Source organism: Eucalyptus grandis, chromosome 7, assembly GCF_016545825.1.
Source record: "Eucalyptus grandis isolate ANBG69807.140 chromosome 7, ASM1654582v1, whole genome shotgun sequence".
Lineage (NCBI taxonomy): Eukaryota > Viridiplantae > Streptophyta > Magnoliopsida > Myrtales > Myrtaceae > Eucalyptus > Eucalyptus grandis.
In genome coordinates this window covers 36325865-36346091 of record NC_052618.1, presented here as the reverse complement: position 1 = coordinate 36346091, position 20227 = coordinate 36325865, and the positions used below count along the sequence as shown (strand labels likewise).

General features: G+C 36.3%; 2 protein-coding genes across 3 annotated transcripts; one reads left to right on the top strand and one right to left on the bottom strand.

Annotated features, from left to right (window-relative positions):
• The first annotated feature begins 2087 nt into the window (after positions 1 to 2087).
• Positions 2088 to 5637, top strand: LOC104453393 (probable ribosome-binding factor A, chloroplastic). 2 transcript variants are annotated; one of them, XR_001979897.2, is made up of 4 exons: positions 2088 to 2468; positions 3624 to 3797; positions 4375 to 4582; positions 5226 to 5637. XR_001979897.2 is itself a non-coding variant. In XM_018859790.2 (3 exons), exons 1-3 carry the CDS (start codon positions 2115 to 2117, stop codon positions 4519 to 4521), a joined length of 675 nt encoding a protein of 224 aa, XP_018715335.2. In that variant the 5' UTR covers positions 2088 to 2114; the 3' UTR covers positions 4522 to 5044. The 2 variants fall into 2 exon arrangements, 1 of the variants encoding a protein (XP_018715335.2); XM_018859790.2 differs by lacking the exon at positions 5226 to 5637 and having other exon boundaries at positions 4375 to 5044.
• A 1031-nt stretch (positions 5638 to 6668) lies between these two features.
• Positions 6669 to 9478, bottom strand: LOC120295413. The gene is made up of 3 exons (XM_039316540.1): positions 9353 to 9478; positions 9114 to 9179; positions 6669 to 7093 (listed from the first exon to the last, which is right to left on the bottom strand). Exons 1-3 carry the CDS (start codon positions 9398 to 9400, stop codon positions 7046 to 7048), a joined length of 162 nt encoding a protein of 53 aa, XP_039172474.1. The 5' UTR covers positions 9401 to 9478; the 3' UTR covers positions 6669 to 7045.
• Between the last annotated feature and the right edge of the window lie 10749 nt (positions 9479 to 20227).

Sequence of the window (20227 nt, the reverse complement as noted above, 5' to 3'; positions counted from 1 at the left end):
TCAGGTAGTTCTTAGTTTGAAAACTATAATAAGACTCATATCAGCTTCAGCACATGTCAGTTCCAATTACTCGAATTTGGAATCCGAGAGACTTAATTAAAAAGGTTATGCAAATCTAGAAACTTAATTAAACAAAATTAAAATTTTAATGATTTGATTGGAAAAAGGTGCATAAGCTTAAGGAAAAAGGTTAAAGTATACCATGAATTTTCTAATTAAAAGTTACTTAGCGACTTTTCCCCTAAAATCTAAAAGTATTAGATACTAAATTATTCATGAAAATAGTTGATTTCAAGGCCATTTGTATATATATTTTTACAAAAATTGGTAATACAAAATTTCATATATTTATATGAAAAATCATCATATATCTCACTTTGTCAATTCTTACACATTTTACTCTTACATATAGAGAAAAGTGGATCAAAGGTTCATGTTTAAAAAGTAAATTTCCAAAAGCAAATGTTGATTCTTGCTGTATGTTTTCTCTTTGTCAAAAATGAAGCAAAGCCCTCTAATTTTTACATAACTTTCTTCTTCAACCTCTATAGAGGGGAGGGTTTGACCTAGATCTCTCCCTCCCCTTCCTCCTTTATTTTTTCTTTGATTGATTTGATTCTTTGTTTTCTTTTTCTTGCTTCATCCCATTTTAGTGAACTTTTCCTCTTTTGATTTGATCTAGATCTAGAAGCTTCTCTTTCCCATTTTCTTATCTAGTTTAGATTTGGGGATTTTGTGTGTATGATCTAGGATTTTCACTTTCCTTGAGGTTTTGTGGGTGTACAAATTGAGTTTTGAAAGAGATCAGAGGAATTTTGTGAAGTTTGGCTCTCACAGTTGGCCATACCTGAAGTCATTGCCTTAACTGCAAGTACGGGTTTCATATTCATGTGTATATAATCATTATATTATTATATGTTACATGAGAATAAAAATTGTTAGATTTATACTCGTCCAACCTTGTTTCTTTGAATGTCAATGGTGTTGAGGATGTCAAATCTAGATGCACATTATTGAAAGGCAAAACATAATAGATAGGGGATCTTGCTATGTGCTAATTACTAAAGATAAATTTGTTGATCAACCGTCGATTTTGATTCGAAGAAGTCTTGGATTGACTCTTTGAGCAAGTGACTGCTAACTTTGTTTTGATGATTTTTGTTATTATTTAAAGGTCGTTTTTTTTTTAAGTCATTTGGGATTTGTCTTTATTTACAGTTGGATTACAATGTTTCTATCTTGTATTTCCGTGAAAATCAATGAAATGGGTTTTTGATGAAAAATAGAAAATAAAAAAATAAAATAAAAAAGTGGAGGAACATGCGATCTCTTTCATGCGGAATTCATTTGTCTCGAGTCTCTATTCCAACTTGAGTTGAGGATACAGTAAATGCCCTCGCATTTGGATAGTAACAAATAATTTAGAACATCACTAAGTTGCAATTCCATGTGTTTTTGATATTTTTAACACAGTTATATATTTCTCTTTTTATCATGTTCATTGATTCATCTAAAGATTCTGAATAAGTAAAATTAAAATTGCAATATAGTGTAACTTGATTGAATTCATCTTTTCAAATACCATATCACAAGGTCCACTCCAATAAAATACTTCCAAAGCAATCTCACATGCATATATGAAAAATGTTCTATGATTCAAGGGATAGTAATTTGAGCAAGGATGAAATTCAAGGAAAACAAAACTCTTTGGGCTCTGTTTATTTTGTAAAAAGTGAATAATTTGAATAATATTTTTTTACGATTGATTACTTGTATTGCTTAAACTAATTAGTTAATGAATTTTTTCATAATCGACAACAATTTATATTTTAAAATTTTCATAGACAAGAATAATATTTAAGAAAGTAATACAAATAAATATGTTTACGAAAATATTTTTCAAAGGTCATTTATTGTTCGTGAAATAAACAAACACTTTGATTTTGTTGTTTCGAGCCGTGTTAAAGTCAAAAAATAGTTAAACTCATAAGTAAAAATGAAAAATAGTAAAAAGGAAATGAACGTGTGAATAGACTAAAATGACCTTCTCGATCATCATCCTCATAATCAAATCCTCAACCATCGTCTCGTCCCGCTGCAGCCGGTCACCAGCGATGCCAGGCCTCATCCTCCAGCTCCACAATGCGCCGTCCCTCAGGCACCCGCTCCCGCCAGCCGCCCTCCGCCTCGCCGCGGCGCCTCCTCGGCACGCCCGCTTCGCGCGCGCGTCCCCGGCCGCCGCTGGCGCGAGGGCGAGGGCGGCTGCGGCGGCGGCGGCGGTGAGGTGCATGGCGAACCCGAGGAGGGTGAAGATGGTGGCGAAGCAGATAAGGAGGGAGCTCTCCGACATGCTGCTCACGGACAAGGTGCTGCAGTACGCGATTCTGCCCGAGGCCGCCCTGGGAGCCGACCGCTACCTGTCGTCGCTCACCACCATCAGCGACGTCGAGGTCTCTTCCGATTTGCAGGTGAAGTGTTGGGTGGAGAATGCGTTCGGCTTCTTGAATGCCCAGTTGATTCTCAGTTGCAATAAGCCCTGATTGTCTGATGATGTTAGTTCTTGTCCTGTAATAATACGAAATAGCGAATTAGCGTTGCTGAGGTTTGCCGGATGATTGATGTTTTGCTCCTTCGAGAGGGGTCTTATAGGAACCAATTTCAGAGGTGATTTTTCTTGCAATTTCATCTGAATACTTTGTAATGATGGAGCATAGGGCTCGCGATGAGTGGCATAGTGAGGCAGAAATAGCAGGGTTTGGTTTGTTCTCCACCTCAATCTTCTTTTTCAACGAAGTGAGTCAGTGGGTTGTCATTTGGATTCTGCTCCTGCCTTTTCATGTTGAAGTTGGATGAGTCAGAATTCTGAATTGTTAGCTAGTAATTACTGGCCTTTTGGTTCTTTGTGGCGGGTTGGGGCACCTTGGAGAGTTGGAATATTGAGATATAAGCTGGCTAGTGGCTTGTCTTTCCCTGCAGTCTTTTGTTGTTGTAGGATCACGAGATTTGGTTTGTAGTGCAAGCTCATTTTTGTACTTGAATTGTCTGATTGTCGGTCTAATTATGTAAAATGCTGAGTAGTATTGGCAGCTAAGATATCTGCAGACTTGTCTGGAGAGCTGATTTGTGTTCTTGATGTTTAGGCCGAGAATGATCGCCTATGTTGTATCTAACTCTGTAAATGCATTGTTGACCTTCATTTTAACCCACTTCAAAAGATTTCCTTTGCACAGTTTTGTGCATCAATTGACCTATCCTACTGTATCAATCAGATGAATTCATAGTCCTTTCAATCTCCATTCTTTCATCGAGGATACTTTATACTATCTTAGACGATGTATATCATGCAATTTGCACATACTATACTTACGTGTATGTCATGAGTTACATGAGGGCACTATACTTGATCTCATCTTTCAACTATCATTCTTCTGATTATATTATATGGGCCGGGTTTTCATCAGAACTCTGGCTGCCACCCACTCAAGGTGGAAATTTGGCTTAAATTTGAGAGAATTAACATTGTTATTAGGTTAACATCATTGAACTACTTGTGTCTCCATTTCTTAATATAAATAAGATCTGGAAGCCTCTGAATTCTTCCTTCAATTTCCTGACTCATACAGGTGGTTAAAGTGTATGTATCAGTCTTTGGTGATGAAAGAGGAAGAGAAATTGCAATTGCTGGATTGAAATCAAAAGCTAAATATGTTCGTAGCATGCTGGGAAGACGTATGAAGTTACGTCTCACTCCTGAAATACGTTTTATAGAAGATGAATCTCTAGAAAGGGGAAGCAGGGTAAGAATTGTCTTAATTATAATGATTCCATGTTCTTCTTGGGTTGTGGAACGTAGATTTTACTTATGTAAGCTCCTTTATTCATTTCTTTCGGGAGCTTCAACTGTCTACTATGAGGCTTCTTATTACTTGTTTCAATGTGTGAAGACATTAAGACGAGCAGAAGCCCTCTTGTATTTGTTGCAATTTATTAATTTAAAACACAATCTGCTAATACAATTCCCACTCCCAGATTGGCAACTTAAGCCTTACTTTGTGTATACAATATGTGATTTCTTAGCAGGATTGCACTGCCTTCTGACGGTTCTCTTGAAATGTCTCCTATGAGACAAGATGTAGGGGATCTTACAATTTCAGAAAACTTCTTTTGATTTATTTTGTGACATAGTGTTTCAAGGCAGCAGAGAAAATAGTATAGTTTCTTCTCAATTTCCTCATCTATAGTGATCTCAATATTCCGTCATTCGCCTGGTATAAATTTTCTTGAATAATATCATCTAGCAAATTCCCAGATGAAGTTCAAGGTTCAGACATCTCCTTTTAAAGTGTTAACAGTCCTTTAATTATATTTCTTCAGGTTATTGCTATACTAGATAAAATAAAGGATGAGAAAAAGACAGCAGGAGGTCAGGATGAAGAGCAAGTTGAGGAATCGGATCATCCTCAAGATGAAAGCGATTGGGAAGGCGAGGATCCCGATGGAGACATTATTTATGTGGAGTAGGTCTAACTGCTGCAGAGCAACAGCACTATGTTGCTAGACTGGGCATACTGCTGCTTAACTGGTTAGTTTGGTGTTGTCTTTGTAGGGAAGAGAATTCTTTTTCTTCTGTTCAATGACAAAATACGATAGCAATCGTATTGTAGGATGCAGCTTAGCCATATTCTAGATCTTGTTGGAACAAATTGTTATTTATGTGCTATATTTTCATAGGATTGTATATGTTATTTTCTATTGAAGGAATAGCCAATGTGCCTGAAATACTTGGCACTGTATCTATATTATTTGCCACTCTACTCAACCCTGCCCATTTGGGGTGAAGAATCTTCAGCTGATATTGATGTGACCATCTTCTTTTGCCAGCCTGAAATGGGAAAGAAATTATCAGCCGATTGATTCCCTAGTTAAATGCTAAACCCAATAGATAAGCTGAATTTTTTTGTTGAGGCCGTTTGGCAGTCCAGGCCGTCATTTTGTTGTAATTGGTAAATCTCAAGCATCAAACTAAGAAAACGGTGATTGTTCACTTCTGCTAGTTTACGGCACAATGAACGCATTTGCAACTGTTTGCTTGTCCTGGGATAGATACATTTACTGAAGCACCATACGCATGCTCTTGTTGGGTTTTAGCTTTCAACTTGTTCTTTCAGTGATGCTACTTATTATTTTCAGAATGACAACTGAAAAGTCAGTCTCTCTTCATGCAGGTTTAAGGCGGTAACAATAAACCTCTCTCTGTGCAGGAAAGGAGGTTTCATAACATCATCTGGACTTGAAATATATCCTGCCGATCTTTGATGCAATCTTCACAGTTTTGTCCTTGCATTTGCCGACCGCACGCCATGGCAAGCTATATTGAGCTTGTACTTTGTGTATCTGAGGATGTTGCCGTAACTTTCTGCAAAGAGCGCATAGCAACCTTAAAGAAGCCAAGAAACTAATTCGAACCCCATCCAGTGAGAATTGCCTGTATTGAAAATTTAATTCATGTATAACCAACAGCTTTATTGGTGAGGACACCATTGTCTTTGACATAGCGAAAAACCAAATTCTTATAGAGCATAGGAATATATCCGCCTGTTTTCTTCGATCTGGATTATTAGTTCACTTTTGATTCGATTGGCTCTTTCAACTTTTTTCAAGCACTATTTCAAAATATAAAAGGATTGAGCAAACCCCTTATGCCCGAATACGTTCAGTGTGTAATATTCATCTCATTAACAATGAAAGGGGATACTGCCGCAGTTCTTGAACGCTGGACAAATTTTGCCTCCGTGAACTGATACACGTCGACCATTTTTTCTCCTTTTTCGACGTTGGCGGGACTGTGTGCAAATTATCTGGACCCTCTTTCTCTTCACCCACAATCTGAATCGCGTTTCTAGCATCACACGTACACACGTACACACGTCACCCATTAAAAACCTTGTGGGCCTAGCAAACCTTGCTCCCCGAACATCCATGGCAGCCCAGCACTGGCAACCATGGCTGGGGTTGCACCTCGTGGCCCGGGCAATGGCAGTGATGGACACACTCTCTCAAACACGTACACAATCCATAGAGGGCTCTCTGATTCAACGTGCAAGCTAATGCTACTAAGTGACCAAGGCCACAGCAGGACACAAGCAATGGCGACCACAGCACGGTAGTCACCGGCACTCCCTCTTGCTCTCAAACATACACACTTCCACAGGTAGCTCATGCATATAAGATCCGAAGGCGCGACAACCATCTCACAGTGGCTGCTCCAGGAATGCAAACGTATGGAAGTGATTGAGGGCTCGGGCATCGGCAGCCATCTCTCGCTTTCGCGTTTCTACATTTCTGATGTTTCTTACCACATATCTCACATTAGTACAATCACAATGCGCGCCAACATGAATGTTACACGCGTTCTCAATTTGTCCAACTTAGCACTCCAACCTCCACCTCGGCACTCAATTGGGGGATTTCGATAACAGGGCTAACCGCAACACTTGTTAAGAAATCAAGGACCGTTTTGAGTGAAAAGAAGAAAAGAGGTAAGAACGTTAACTTACGAGCAAAAGTACCAGGGCCACTGGTTGAATTATCAGCCAACAAAAACTATTCCTGTAGATCATCATCTTACTGTGACAATATGTTGAGGTAACAGAGAATGGGCTTAGGAATTGGTGCACAAACCATGCATTGTAAGATAAAAATATGGGGCACGCCGGCATGATTAATCAATACTTAGCCAGTAATGCAAACAAAGTACGCCAGTTCTCCCAACATTCTGAGCATGAAACAACTTCTCCCAAGTCCCAAAATTTCTATGGAAAAGCAATTATTTTCCAAGGGAAAGGACTAACATGTCCATATGGACAATTTGGTAAGCCATGAAAGGTGGAATGCCATGACAGTAGCCGAACCAAGATTTAACTAGATTTCATGAAACATGTAGACAGTGGGAGGTGCTGCAAATGCTCATGGTAAAATCTACCAGAGAATTATTCAATCCCTAATTCTAGCAATTGAGACTTCCAATCAAAAGGAGCTGTTACAGTCAATGATGAGCCTTGGCCTCGGCTTTCCTTTGGGACTTGGCCTTCGCCTGGAAAAACAACAAGAGGTTTAGTAACCAAAACAGATGCTTAGTTGCTGGAGAGGGTGTACTAGAATGTCTGAGGGAAACACTTAAACAATGAGCATCACTCTCTAGAGTGAAAAATTCTACAGGGTCTTCATTAATATGTATTACGTATCATTAAAATTCAGGTGAGGTTTTGCCTTCTGCTAAATTGTTCCCATATTATACTGAAACTTGAAACCTAACAGAAACCATGATATGAGGTTGAGTACAGCACAGGTCAAGCACCACCTCTGAGAAGCATCTTTCACTTGTCCTTTATGTCATAGGCTGATTTAGTTATACATCACAATTCCCCTTTCACTTACTTCATCACTAACACTAGTTCTAGTTAAACAGCAGTTCCTGCCCTTCATAGAAAACACACCAGAGCCAAAGAAATTTTGTCCCTTGCATACAAAAGCTACTTCTACATTCAAAACCGTATAGTTTTTTAGACTAACATCCACAAGGACCAATATCATGATGAAGAAAACGTAACCAGGACATTGTGGAGAACTGAGTCTGCTTTGGTAATACCCATATTATTTTGAAACTTAAACTTAAGCAATTAACTAAGAGGTCTGATGTTCTTCAAAGGAAGAGGAGAAAGGTGTAGTCCAAGTACTAAAACTTTTTATAAAGTACACTCAATTATCAACTCTCAAAATATTTTTAAAATGGCTCAATGAACTATCTCTGGCAATTAATCTCACTGGAAAATTCTGCATGACCTTATTTTCATAATAAATGTCCTACGAGTCATTTTTAATGTTGAATTCATCCTTATGCAAGTATTTTCTTGGACATAAAGAGAAGATCGGATAGTTAAGGAAAAAGAATCATCCCAGCATGCCATCTTCTACAACCACCCTTTCTATAGCACCACCAATGCATTCTCCACCATCTTCAATAAATCATTTTATCTCCAACAGACAAGCACCAAGAACACCAAAAGAAGTTGAGCAGCAAAAATCAGGAAGAAAATTCAGCATTTCTACAGGAAGGGTGAAAATCCCAGAGCAATTTTCTTTCACTTGTCACTTATATGGAATTCACTGGACTTTTAGGATGCTCGGTCAAGAGTTTTGGCTTTGAGCCTTTGGATAGTTTTAAGTTGAATATTTAATCACAGTGAAAAGTAAGTGTTCCTTCACTCCCACTTCTCTCATTTAATTCTTCAAAGACAACACAATGCTTAGTTTCCTCTTATTTTTTTATTTCATCAAAAGTTAAGCACACCCTCATTTGACCTATATGGTGCTCACAAGTGCAAGATTTTCAAAATATAAGGATAGACTTCAAAATGGGTTAATTAAAGTGTGTTAGGAGTTATTCCACCACCATCTAAGGTGTTGCAGGTGTCCTTTATCACCCGATAGCTTGCTGGTAGTCGTGTTTTGAGCTTGTGATGGGCCTATAGATGGTAGTGAAGGAGAACAAAGATGAAAAAGGCAAAGAAAAAGTTCTAGAATAACGCAAAATTATATACATTTCGTTTTCTATCTGTTCATGAGGAAAGCGGAGTTCCATTTTGAAGCCAGTGGAAGCTTTTAAGATGTAAAGCACATCTACTATAACATAAACCACTTTCCAGAAACCATAAATTCCATGCAAGAACAGCCTCCAGATTTGATAAGAACTTCCATCCGAAAGCAAAAAGTTCTACAGAGTAAGAAAAAAAATCAAAGCATGGCAGACCAAAATCACAAGCACAGCCACATGGATCATCCCGCCACAATCATTTGCAAGCAATGCAGGTAATCTTAGGCTCATATTTTGGTCGCGCAACACAACGACGAATAAACATTGAAGCAATACATAAATAGAAATCCTTCGATTATATCCACTGCCTCACTAAAGGAGAATAAATTCCAAACCCAGTCCAGAAAATCTACACTAAACACGTACGAGAACACCGACCCACCAATCATCAATCATTACAGCTAAAAATTCACAACGCTGCACTCGAAAATGAACAGCAGAGTCAAGGCTTTCTCCATACCTTGAGAAACTTCAACTTGACGCTCCCGTAGACAACTCCGAAAGAGAAGGCCGAAACGCGAGCCACCTACCCATCGTCACCATCAAACACAAACAGCCCAGATCAATCAAAGTGGACATCGATTTCTTGCTTTTTCTTTTTCTCTCCCCTTTCCCTATCTCTTTCCCTTCTCTCATTGCATTCACAGGAAATTCCAAACCAAACCAAACCAAAGAAAGAAGGGGAGGAATTGGGCTTACCAAAGCGAGAGTGCTGGTTCCGGAGTAAGGCCCTGGAGGCGGCGCCATTGGAAATGCCCCGTGCTCGGTGAACGTAAAGCTCCTGCCTCGCGAGATCAATCGGAGAAGACAAGAGTTTAGAGAGAGAGAGAGAGGGGAAGCTACGCTGCTATACACACCAATCGTCGCCAATGTCGCGGGCGGGCCGAATTCCCGAAGCCCAAATTTGACCCCCGATGGGCCGATGGTACGGACCGGGCCGGGTTTGGGACCGTGGACCATGACTAAATCCAAGTCTACTTCTTTCCTGATAATAAACCCAAGCCCGTCCGAAATCTAAGATGAGTTTCATAGATGACTTCCCAAACCCGTCTCTTTAAACCTTTTTTCTCTTTTTTGAAAAAAATTTGAGCCGATAGATATTCAAATTAGTGAGACCAATAACTTGCCGAACTAAATATAGCTTGAATGTTTTATATAAGTAATGGTGATTTAGTAATTTGATTAGGTAAGTGGGGGTGGATTTGAAAATGGGTCTTGTTAATGAGAGTCGATAGGGTAGTGGGGAAGTTGAGTAGAAATAGAAATACACCTTGAAAATGAAAGAAATTTGTGTTTCAATAAATTAGCTTATTTCAAATAAATAAATATATATGTCAAAAACAAAGTTTGGTAAGACTAGACAAGTGCTTTAGAGATATTTTTTAAAAAATTAAATTTACAAAATATCCACCGATTAAATCGCCCTCTAAGACTTTCGTAATTGATTAGAAAGGTTGTTAGAGATGAGCTAATAGTTGCATGGATGTTGGCAGCTTCTAAAGCCGCAATCACATTGTTTTTTAAGGCACGGTATGGCACAGGCTACGGTGAGCATCAGATGGGACCGAATCAGATGTGGACCAAACCACTTGGACCGGACTAATAGTTTTATTTTGTTCTTTTATAATTCTTAATATGACAAAACATTTCTTAAAAGATGATTAGAGAGTGGTATCATAATTTCGCATTTGCTTCCAGTCAAAATCCTAATTTCCCTTGCTCAGTCGCTTTCCGGCTGGTTCTGGGCTGTTTCCAAAGGCATCAGTTTGGTTTATGGTTCCATATATGGAACCGCCTACCCAAACCACCTAAATCGAACTGATTTTTTTTTTTTAATTGCTTGCAAACCTGTGAAAAGTTCTAATCCTTCATAAACCCTCAGTCGTTCATGTTGCACGCACGACTCACGCTCGCTCTTTCATGAAGCTGAAGAAAAAAAAAAAAAAAACTAATCGCAATCGCATCTCATCAAGGTAACTAATGCTCTGTTTTTTTACCATTCTTCATACACCATTTTCAAAGCTGCATCTAGATCTTGTCTTCGAACCGATCACTGTGTGTTCATTAAAATGCCTAGGTGAAATGCGTGTACAAATCTTAGAAGTATTCTTATGCTTAGTGCATGGATTGCTTGTTGTTCAATATAGACATTTAGATATTTTATTGCAACTTCAAATTGTGACACTACAATCCACAACCGATACCTCTATATGTTGGGCTTACTTCATTCATGTTAAATTGATTGTATGTGTGTTACCTTTGATTCTGGCTAGCTTTTGTTAGTCTTTTTGTCATATGACAATGTGTGTATATATATATATTATATAAAAAGCATATGAAAAAATGCCATGAGGAACTATTCTTACCTTACCCAAAAAAATAAAAATGCCATGAGAAATGCCATGCGTTCCAATCATTTTGGTACTTGATATTGGTTCCAATCTGTCTTTTGTTTGATTCAAGTGATCAATTTACACGTCAATTGAAGTGGATAAATCCTATGACGCGATGACTTTGGTAATAGAATCACTAGAATATGAAGGCAAAGAAGACTTTGAAATTATTCAACACTAAAAAGGTAAATGAAAATCAGCAATGTGACTTCATTTTCATAGAGGCATAAACAAGGAGACAGGGAAAACTGAAGTGATATGTTGTTATTATGGGGTCAACCATACACTCGGTGTTGATAACAGTACTTCTATTACGTGGAAGCACTTAAGAAAGTGCAATAAGTATCATTGCAAAGTTTGTGGCACATAGAGTAAATGGGGCTCAAATGACAAAGGGAGATACTGATATTGGTAGTGCTAATGTTTGATTGACATGGAAATTTGATTAGGATCGTTGTAGGCAAATACTTATGCTGATGATCATAATTGATGGAAAAACCTTTTTCAATGGTTGAGCATGTTGGATTTCATAATTTTATCAATTAGTTATAATCTCTCTTCAATCATATTTTACCATTAACAGTGGCTAGAGATTGCATAGTATCTTAGTGGAAAAAAAAATTGAAGACTTGTTTTTGCAAGCTTAATTCTAGGGTTGTAATCACGACCGGAACATGAAGCTCCATTAATAACTTAAATTATTTATATCTCACTACACATTTTAGTGATGAAAACTAAAAATTGCACAAAAGAATCATTATTTTTGTGTTGAAGCCTAGTCACAAGGGCAAGGAGATCAGGAAATTAGTTGATAAATGCATCTATTAGTGGAGAATAGAAACAAATGTATCCACAATCACAACCACTCGAGGTTAAAAAGCACTAAATGAAGAGGGTGTTGAAGCCTAGTCACAAGGGCAAGGAGACCAAGAAATTAGTTGATAAATGCATCTATTAGTGGAGAATAGAGACAAATGTATCCACAATCACAACCACTCGAGGTTAAAAAGCATTTATCAACTAATTTCCTGATCTCCTTGCCCTTGTGACTAGGCTTCAACACAAAAATAATGATTCTTTTGTGCAATTTTTAGTTTTCATCACTAAAATGTGTAGTGAGATATAAATAATTTGTCTCTATTCTCCACTAATAGATGAACAACTAAGGTTAAAAGTAATAATGGCTTGAAGTTAAAAGCACTTGGTTGAAATTAAGTGAGAAGTATTTCAATTAGAAAGACAAATGACAAGAGAATGATACTAGAAGTGCTAAAAATTATGTACAACGCTCACTTTAGTGCTAATAGTTTTTATCTCTAGATTACTCAAGTGTCACTTTTAAGGAAGAAAAACAATCACTAAAGTGCAAACTCCGATCGAGGTCACCGGAAATCCAACATAGCCATATTTTATTAATTTCTTGATCTTATGTGGCTCACCGGCATGTCCAATCAACATATAACTCCTAGATGACGTCTTCTAAAAATTGTAGATAATGATCATTTGAATGCCAAATTTTGTTTAAGATGATCATTTTAGTATCAGTCATTGTTAAAAAATGATCTCTTCAGTGCCAACCACAACATACGGAAATACCACATGGATTGGATTTTTTTAGATAATACGCCAAGTCATATAAAATTTTTAATTATTCAAAGCCACGTATTATTTTTTTGCTAGAACTCTTGTCCTTTGTATTTAAGTGATTGTCATTTAGTGCTAATAGTTTTTTTTCTTTCGTATTACTCAAGTGTCGCTAAAAAAAAACGATCACTTAAGTGCAAACTTTGATCTAGGTTGCCGGAAATACAACGTGACCATATTTTATTAATTTCTCGGTCTTATGTGGCTTGCCGACATATCCAATCAACATATAACCCCTAGATGATGTCTCTAAAAATTGTAAATAGTAATAGTTTGAATGCTAAATTTTATTGAAAATGATCACTTCAGTACCAGTCATTGGTAAAAAGTAATCACTTCAATGTCAAATATGTCATGTGGAAATACCACGTATTATTTTTTGCTAGAATTTCTTGCCATTGCTATTTAAGTGATTGTTTTTCTTCTAATTTAGCACTTAAGTGATTAGGTGAAAACTTTTGACACTAAAGTGAGTATCTATACAATTTTTTATAATTCTAATATTCTTCTGCAAACAAATGGCTCATTATAAAATAGATATTATGTTAAGTTATGAGAATATCTAATCAATCATTATGTAAACAAAAAAACAAGTGTCTGTTTTAAACACTCAAAAGTCCAATAAATATTTTGAACCCACTAAAATTATTAGTGAACAATTTCGGAGGCTAGAAAAATCTCAATTCAATAAACTTAAAATTTGAAAATCATCAAAAAGTAATTCGGAGCATATAAATCCATTTCTACAACTAATACAGTAGTAAAAGTAGTCGCCACTCTACACCATCAATGTAAATGTCAACATCTACTAATTTAATCCTAACACATCAAATTCCAAGCAATTACGGTCATCAACAATCATCCTTCACACCTTCCGCATCCACAACATTAACGACCCAATGGGAATTCCTACGTGCCATCCCAAAACTTCAAGTTAAATAATACTTAGATTACATTTATTTTTTGGAAAACTTCATGATAAAGGAAAATATCTTTTCAGAAATCATTTAAAAAAAATTAATAGTTTACCTTTATTTGGTGATTTGTTGGTGATATGTGACCAAAATTGTTTTCTGGTATTTAGATCTCATTTTGGAAAATAATTTAAATCTCAAGATTTTATCTTAGTCCAAAAAAAATCAAAATATTTAAATTATTTTTTATTCTTTTATTCTTTTCTTTCTTGTTTCTATCCATTGGTTGTCCATTGGTTGTCGAGCCTTGAAGATGTCAGCGTCAGGCCACAAGTAAGGCTCAATCTTGCCATATCCAAAAAGTATTTTTACCTCCTTAGATTTAGAAATTCACTTTCTTAATTTTATGCATAAATTTTTCATTAATCATAAAATGTTTTTGATCATCTTCAGCAACCAAACATGTGGAAATCTAGAAAATTAATTTCCAGAAAATACTTTCACTTAAACAAACGCACCATTAACTTTCTATACTAAATATTATTATCAAGTATAGAAAATTCTAGATATCACACGAGCGCTCTTGGCACGAGTGACAACTATGGCGAAGAGGCCGAGAAAGAGAGGAGAGACATTTTGTGGTCAGTGTTATAAGTACGTGTGCTATACAATTTTTCTATAAGCATCCGACATTTTAATAAAGTCAAAGCGAGCGGACCGTAGTGTCAAATCTTGACATACTATTATTCAAATATCAACCTACTGATTATCTAGAGAGGTAGATTATCCTACCCCTTTAAATTTATTTATTTTTTAAAAAGAAAGAAAAAGAAGAGGAGAATTCCACCTTCTCAAGGCGAGAAGTCAAGGTCGTTTTGTTGACCCCACTAACTCCTCTTTAAATTTCACATCGCTCTCCAAACTAAACGCTATAATTGAACCTTCATAGGTCCTTAAAAGGTTCCTTTTGTGCCTAGTGTAGACCATGGCACTCTTGATGTAAAACACAAACGAATATAGCTAGGCGCAGAGCAAGAAAAATATATTGTATCAATTGGAGACATAAAGTGAGCATGTACTGAGACTTAGATATTAGGAATATCTCTTCAGAGCTTGTCGTCCTTAATGAATAGGCCAAGGAGGCTCCTGTAGGAATTTCGGCTCTCCTATCTCTCTAAATTTTCAAAAAGGAAAGGAAAGAGGGGATTCCCAAACTTTCCAAGGCCAGAAGTCAAAGTCGTCTCATTGACCCCACTAACTTCTCTTGAAACTTTACATCGCTCCCCAAACTAAACGCTATAATTGAACCTTCACAGGTCCTTAAAAGGTTCCTTTTGTGCCTAGTGTAGACCTTGGCACTCTTGATGTAAAACACAAACGAATATTGCTAGGCACAAAGTAAGAAAAATATATTGTATTAATTAGAGGCATAAAGCGAGCGTGTACTGGGACTTAGATATAAAGAATATCTCTTCGGAGCTTGTCGTCCTTGTAAATCAAATGAATTGGCCAAGGAGGCTCCTGTAGGAATTTCGGGTCTCCTGTCTCTCTAAATTTTCAAAAAGGAAAGGAAAGAGGGGATTCCCAAACTTTCCAAGGCGAGAAGTCAAAGTCGTCTCATTGACCCCACTAACTCCTCTTGAAACTTCACATCGCTCCCCAAACTGAACGCTACTCCGGACGACACGTCGTGAGATGATGCCTCGAGGCCTTAAAATCACAAGAAAAAATCACGCTACCGAACCGAATATTCGATGGAGGAAAGAGATAACGGGAGCGACGGGTGGACGTGGAGTTTTAGTTCCTCCTTTTTCTTATTATTCCCTTTTCGGAGTTTTTTTTTTTTTCGACGTGTAAAGCGTTACAGCTAAACGACGAAATTGCTGGATTATATCGTTTTTTTCCCCCAAATTCTCCGCTGTCCGTACGAATATTAGCCGCTTCTATTGGCGCTCCGCTGCTTGGCGCTCACTTTCGAGGGAAAAGAGGAAAGAAAGGGAAACGGAAGGGGAAAGGGAATCTATAGAAGTAGCCTTATTCCATTAAATTTTAAGTGGAAGCAATATAATCTGACAAGTATTGCTGCTTGCCAAACCCATCAAAAAGATACATCCAATCGAAAATAATCCTATAAAAATAAATTCATTTAATCCGATTTGAAATATTTTCATACATCAAACATATAAATAACAATAAGACATGAAGTTACAATGTTCAAATTTTCATCCACACATTGTTTGGTATGTTTTATCACATGTTGATTGAATATTACATTTTCGTGAATATTTTCTTATTCTTCTTCTTTTTTCACATTATCGACTAATTAATTAAGTTGGTAATACTTGATACTATCATCATCAAAACTTGCATTAAAAATTTTAAGTCAATTGTGCCACAAATCTAGAACCTCACGCTAGATTTCTGGCTCAGTCATTGGTTGCAGGGGATCCAATCATGTTCCGATTGTCATATTTACAAGCTTGAAAACTTATAGCTTACTCTCCGATTATTTCACGAAAAATAGATAATTTGAAAAATATTTTCCTAAAAATAATTATTGGTATCACTTGAAATAATTAATTAGTACTAAAAATTTTCATTGCCAATAATAATTTATATCTAAAAATTTTCATAGACGTAATATTTTTTTATTCATTTATTTTTTTTAAAATGAAATGACAAAAGTTACTAAAATCCTAAACTATATCTACCGCGACACATTTATCCTAAAATTTTTTATGTGATATAAAAAAATTCAAACTTGTATTTGTGTGACATATTTACTATTTATCAAGTTCCATTAGATGATTTTTCAGCCAAAACATCATTTTTAACGATGATGCATCTTCTTTTCTAATTTTATTTATAAAAACAAAAAAGAGGTTCATTGAGTTTGATTATCATAATCTATATTTTTTATCCTTTTTTTTTACGACTCTATTAAGGGAGACAGACTCTCTCCCGTGTAATGATTAATGCTTCCACTAACCTATTATTGTATTCTTGGTTACTGTCATTAACTACTTCCTAAAACTCATGTCGTGAAATTTATCACTCTTTTAACCACGTCGTTTCACTTTTGACCCAAAAAAAAAAAAAAAAAAAACACACTCACGTCGTTTCTCTCCGTGATCTTTTTTTTTATATATATATATATGATAAATTTTTCGTATAATAGCAATTGTCGGAGTGCCAGGAACACACGTACAATGCGGGTTTTTATGCTAGTATCATTTGCGAAAAGATGGGCTTTAGGCTTCGTTATAAATAGCATATCCTTGATTGATTTTTTTAGTATCATGTTTATCTTGTTAACTTAGATAACCCTCTCATAAGGTAACTAGATAAACATGATATCAACAATATAATCAATCAATGGAGATATATATGCATAATCCATAGAGACATGTGAGATCAACTAAATATATTAATTTTGCTAACATCCCCTTAACGCAAAACAAGTTGAAACAAACCAACTTGAGTATGAACGATAATCCGAACAACGTCACAAAAATCTTTGATTAATATAGGCTCTATGGATCCAAGACGAGGTGGCGCATTGTGACCCGCGTGATGGCTCCAAGCTTTCATTGATGAGAAAAATTCAATATGTTGCTCGTCTAATAGCTGTGAGTTTGGTGGTGGTGTAGACTTCTCAAAACGAGAAATCAAAAGTCCAGAATCAAAGGCATCAGAGACAACCAGCATGCATCTTTTGTGACTTAGGTGCGTTTGATAACATTTATATTTCTGACAATTTATAATCATAATTATTCTTTTTTTATATATTCCCGAGAACAATTTATAAGCATTTTAAGCCGTTTAATAATTGTCCAAAATTTTAATTCCCGAAATAGAATTATGTTTTGACACCGTCCTCAAAATTTTCTCTTCAAATTATTTTCTTTTTAATTTTTAAATAATTTTATCACTTTTTTTCTTCTTTTTTTTTTTTCTTTCCTTTCTCCTCTTCTTCTTTAAGGATTGTTGGTCGCCGGCCTTGGGATGATCGGTGACCGACCATACGAGGGCCGGTGATCTCGCCCCGAGTGTCGGCCAAGCCTCGCCGAGGCTGTGCCTCGTCGGCGAAGACTCACCGGCAGTTGGGTGAGGCCCACCTGGCCATCAGTGAGGCTTGGCCATGCCAGATCTGGCGAGGTAGAGCCTCGCCAAACCGGTCGCCGGTGACCGATGGAGATGGACGGGCGGTGGATGGCAGCGATGGCGATGGCTTGAAGAAGAGAAGAAAGGGAAGAAGAACAATAAGAAATAAGAGAAAATAGAAAAAAAAAAAAAAATAGGTAGGCTTGATTTTAAAATTGTTCCCGAAAACAAATAATCAATTTTTTTTTACTTCTCGATTTTGTTCTAAATCTACTTTCGAGAATAAAAAAATAGAAATTTGTTCTCGGAAATAAAAATTTTACCAAATGAATTTATGTTCCAAGTCTACTCCTAGTAACAAAAAAACAAACATTGTTACTATTTTGCAAGTTACCAAATGCATCCTTAGTTAATGCGGCTGATACAACTAGTGAATGCAACAAGCCAAATAAGCCAAAGGCACTGCTAAGCAAAGGTTACTATGAGAAACGCATCTTCGCGGCATCAAAAAATTTGTAAGGTGCACTAAGCCGCCTCGGGAAATGAGGCTCGAGATATCAAGTTGAATAAATAAAATAATATGTAGAAGATAGGAATATGGTTTTTTTTTTTCTTTTGTATTTTGATATACATAATGAAGAATATATCAACCTATTTATAGATCTTATGAGATGATTATTTAAGGTAACAAGATAAACATAATATCAAATAAAAACAATTAGAAATATGCTCTATCAAAGGATATATTAGCATAATCTTTGGAGACGTGAGGAGTTAACTAAATATTTCTGACATTGCTAACGATTCTTTCCGTCTTTTTCTTTGTTTAACTCATTCTATTATTGAGAGAGAATGAGTGATACTCAGACTCGTGGGTAAATTGCAATGGAAAAGGTTTAGCCCTAACTTGTTGAAGCAGGTTTCTGAAATAAAAAAATGTTTAACGCCTTTCAATTCTGGGGCTTCTACGCTGACAAACCCGACACGGCATTCCCATGTGGTACCGACAGAATGGCATTGCTTGGTACGATGAAGAAGAGAAGAAAAAGAAACAAGCTATTAGTTTTTTTTTTTACATCTTGGGAATTTTTATTTTTATTTTTTGAGAAAAACATCCATATTCCATTCATCGAAAATACCACTTGCGTGTTGGCTGGAAAACATTTGATCGTCGAACGAGCTCAAACCATTATTTGAAATTGATTAGCTATTTCAGATCATTATTCGAAATAATGTTTATTATGGACTCTCTTTTTAGAAAATGAGACCGTTATATAATTTTCCCAAGTTGAGGGTAGGGTCAAATTGATGTAATTAAACTTTAGTGGGGTCGAAAATCAAGAATTTTATGAGGTCAAATAGATTAATTAAGAGAAGTTTAATAACGATATGAATAAAAAGAAATTATGTGAGTGGGGTCGATGACAAACTATAGGAGCACCACCACCATCGATCGTGAAGATCCCCCTAATTCTATTTGTGTAGATGGGTCTAACAATTCGAAGCGGTGCGTCATAATTAAGATTACTACGGGGGTGGTATGTGTCAGCATAAAAGGTCATACTTTGATTTTGTGTGCCAGCCAGATAACTGAATAAGGATGTAAATTCTAATTTAATACTCCCACAATACTTTCTCAAGTATAGTTATCAATTGAGGAAGGGAGATGCCCACGTCACTCACTTTCGTGATGCTCTAGGGTTCCTTGTTTCTGAATCCCACAACTTTCCGCCGGTCAAAAAGTGCAACTTAAATAGTGCAAGATTGACGGTGGTCCACGTACGGCGATAGTCTAACATTCTCAATTATCATATTCACACCCCCAACTTGCTCGTATGACTTTTTAGGGCCGTGGTTGCCATTCGTTACTAAAAAAAAAAAAAAAAAAAATCGATACATGTCTCGAGACTATATTTTTTATTTTCATTTTGGATTTTGGATTTTTTTTTTCGAATTTTGCCACTACAATAATTTTATTATTTTTACATATGAAATTCTGAGATCCCTTGAAAACGTACAATTATGCCACATAGTACTATACAAATTTTCTTTTGACTTTTCAAAACTTTTGAAATATTATTCTTAAGCTTAAAACTAATTGAGAGGAAGAAACATATAAGTATGAATTGTAACGAATGGATCTAATTCCATGGGCAACTAAGCTGTAAAGCAATTTACCTAATCTAATGACAACTATCCGACATTGGGAGCATAGGTGAGGTCTCTAGTTCAAGTCCAAGATGGTCCCCTTAAATTTCAAAAGTTCGTCACGCACTTGAGGTTTGGGTATAGCACATAATGAATTACACAAATGTACCATTTCTCATATTATGAGATAATTTTGTTGGGGTGACACTACTCTCACGAGCCATATAAACGTAGCCATCACCTAAGCAACAAATGAGTTATTTACTTAATTGATAAGTTGAATATTGAGTTTATTCTTCTTTCTCCTGTTAATTCCACAGTTAAAATTGTCAACTAAAAGTTAATTGGCATTGGCAGAATATTTTACCTTT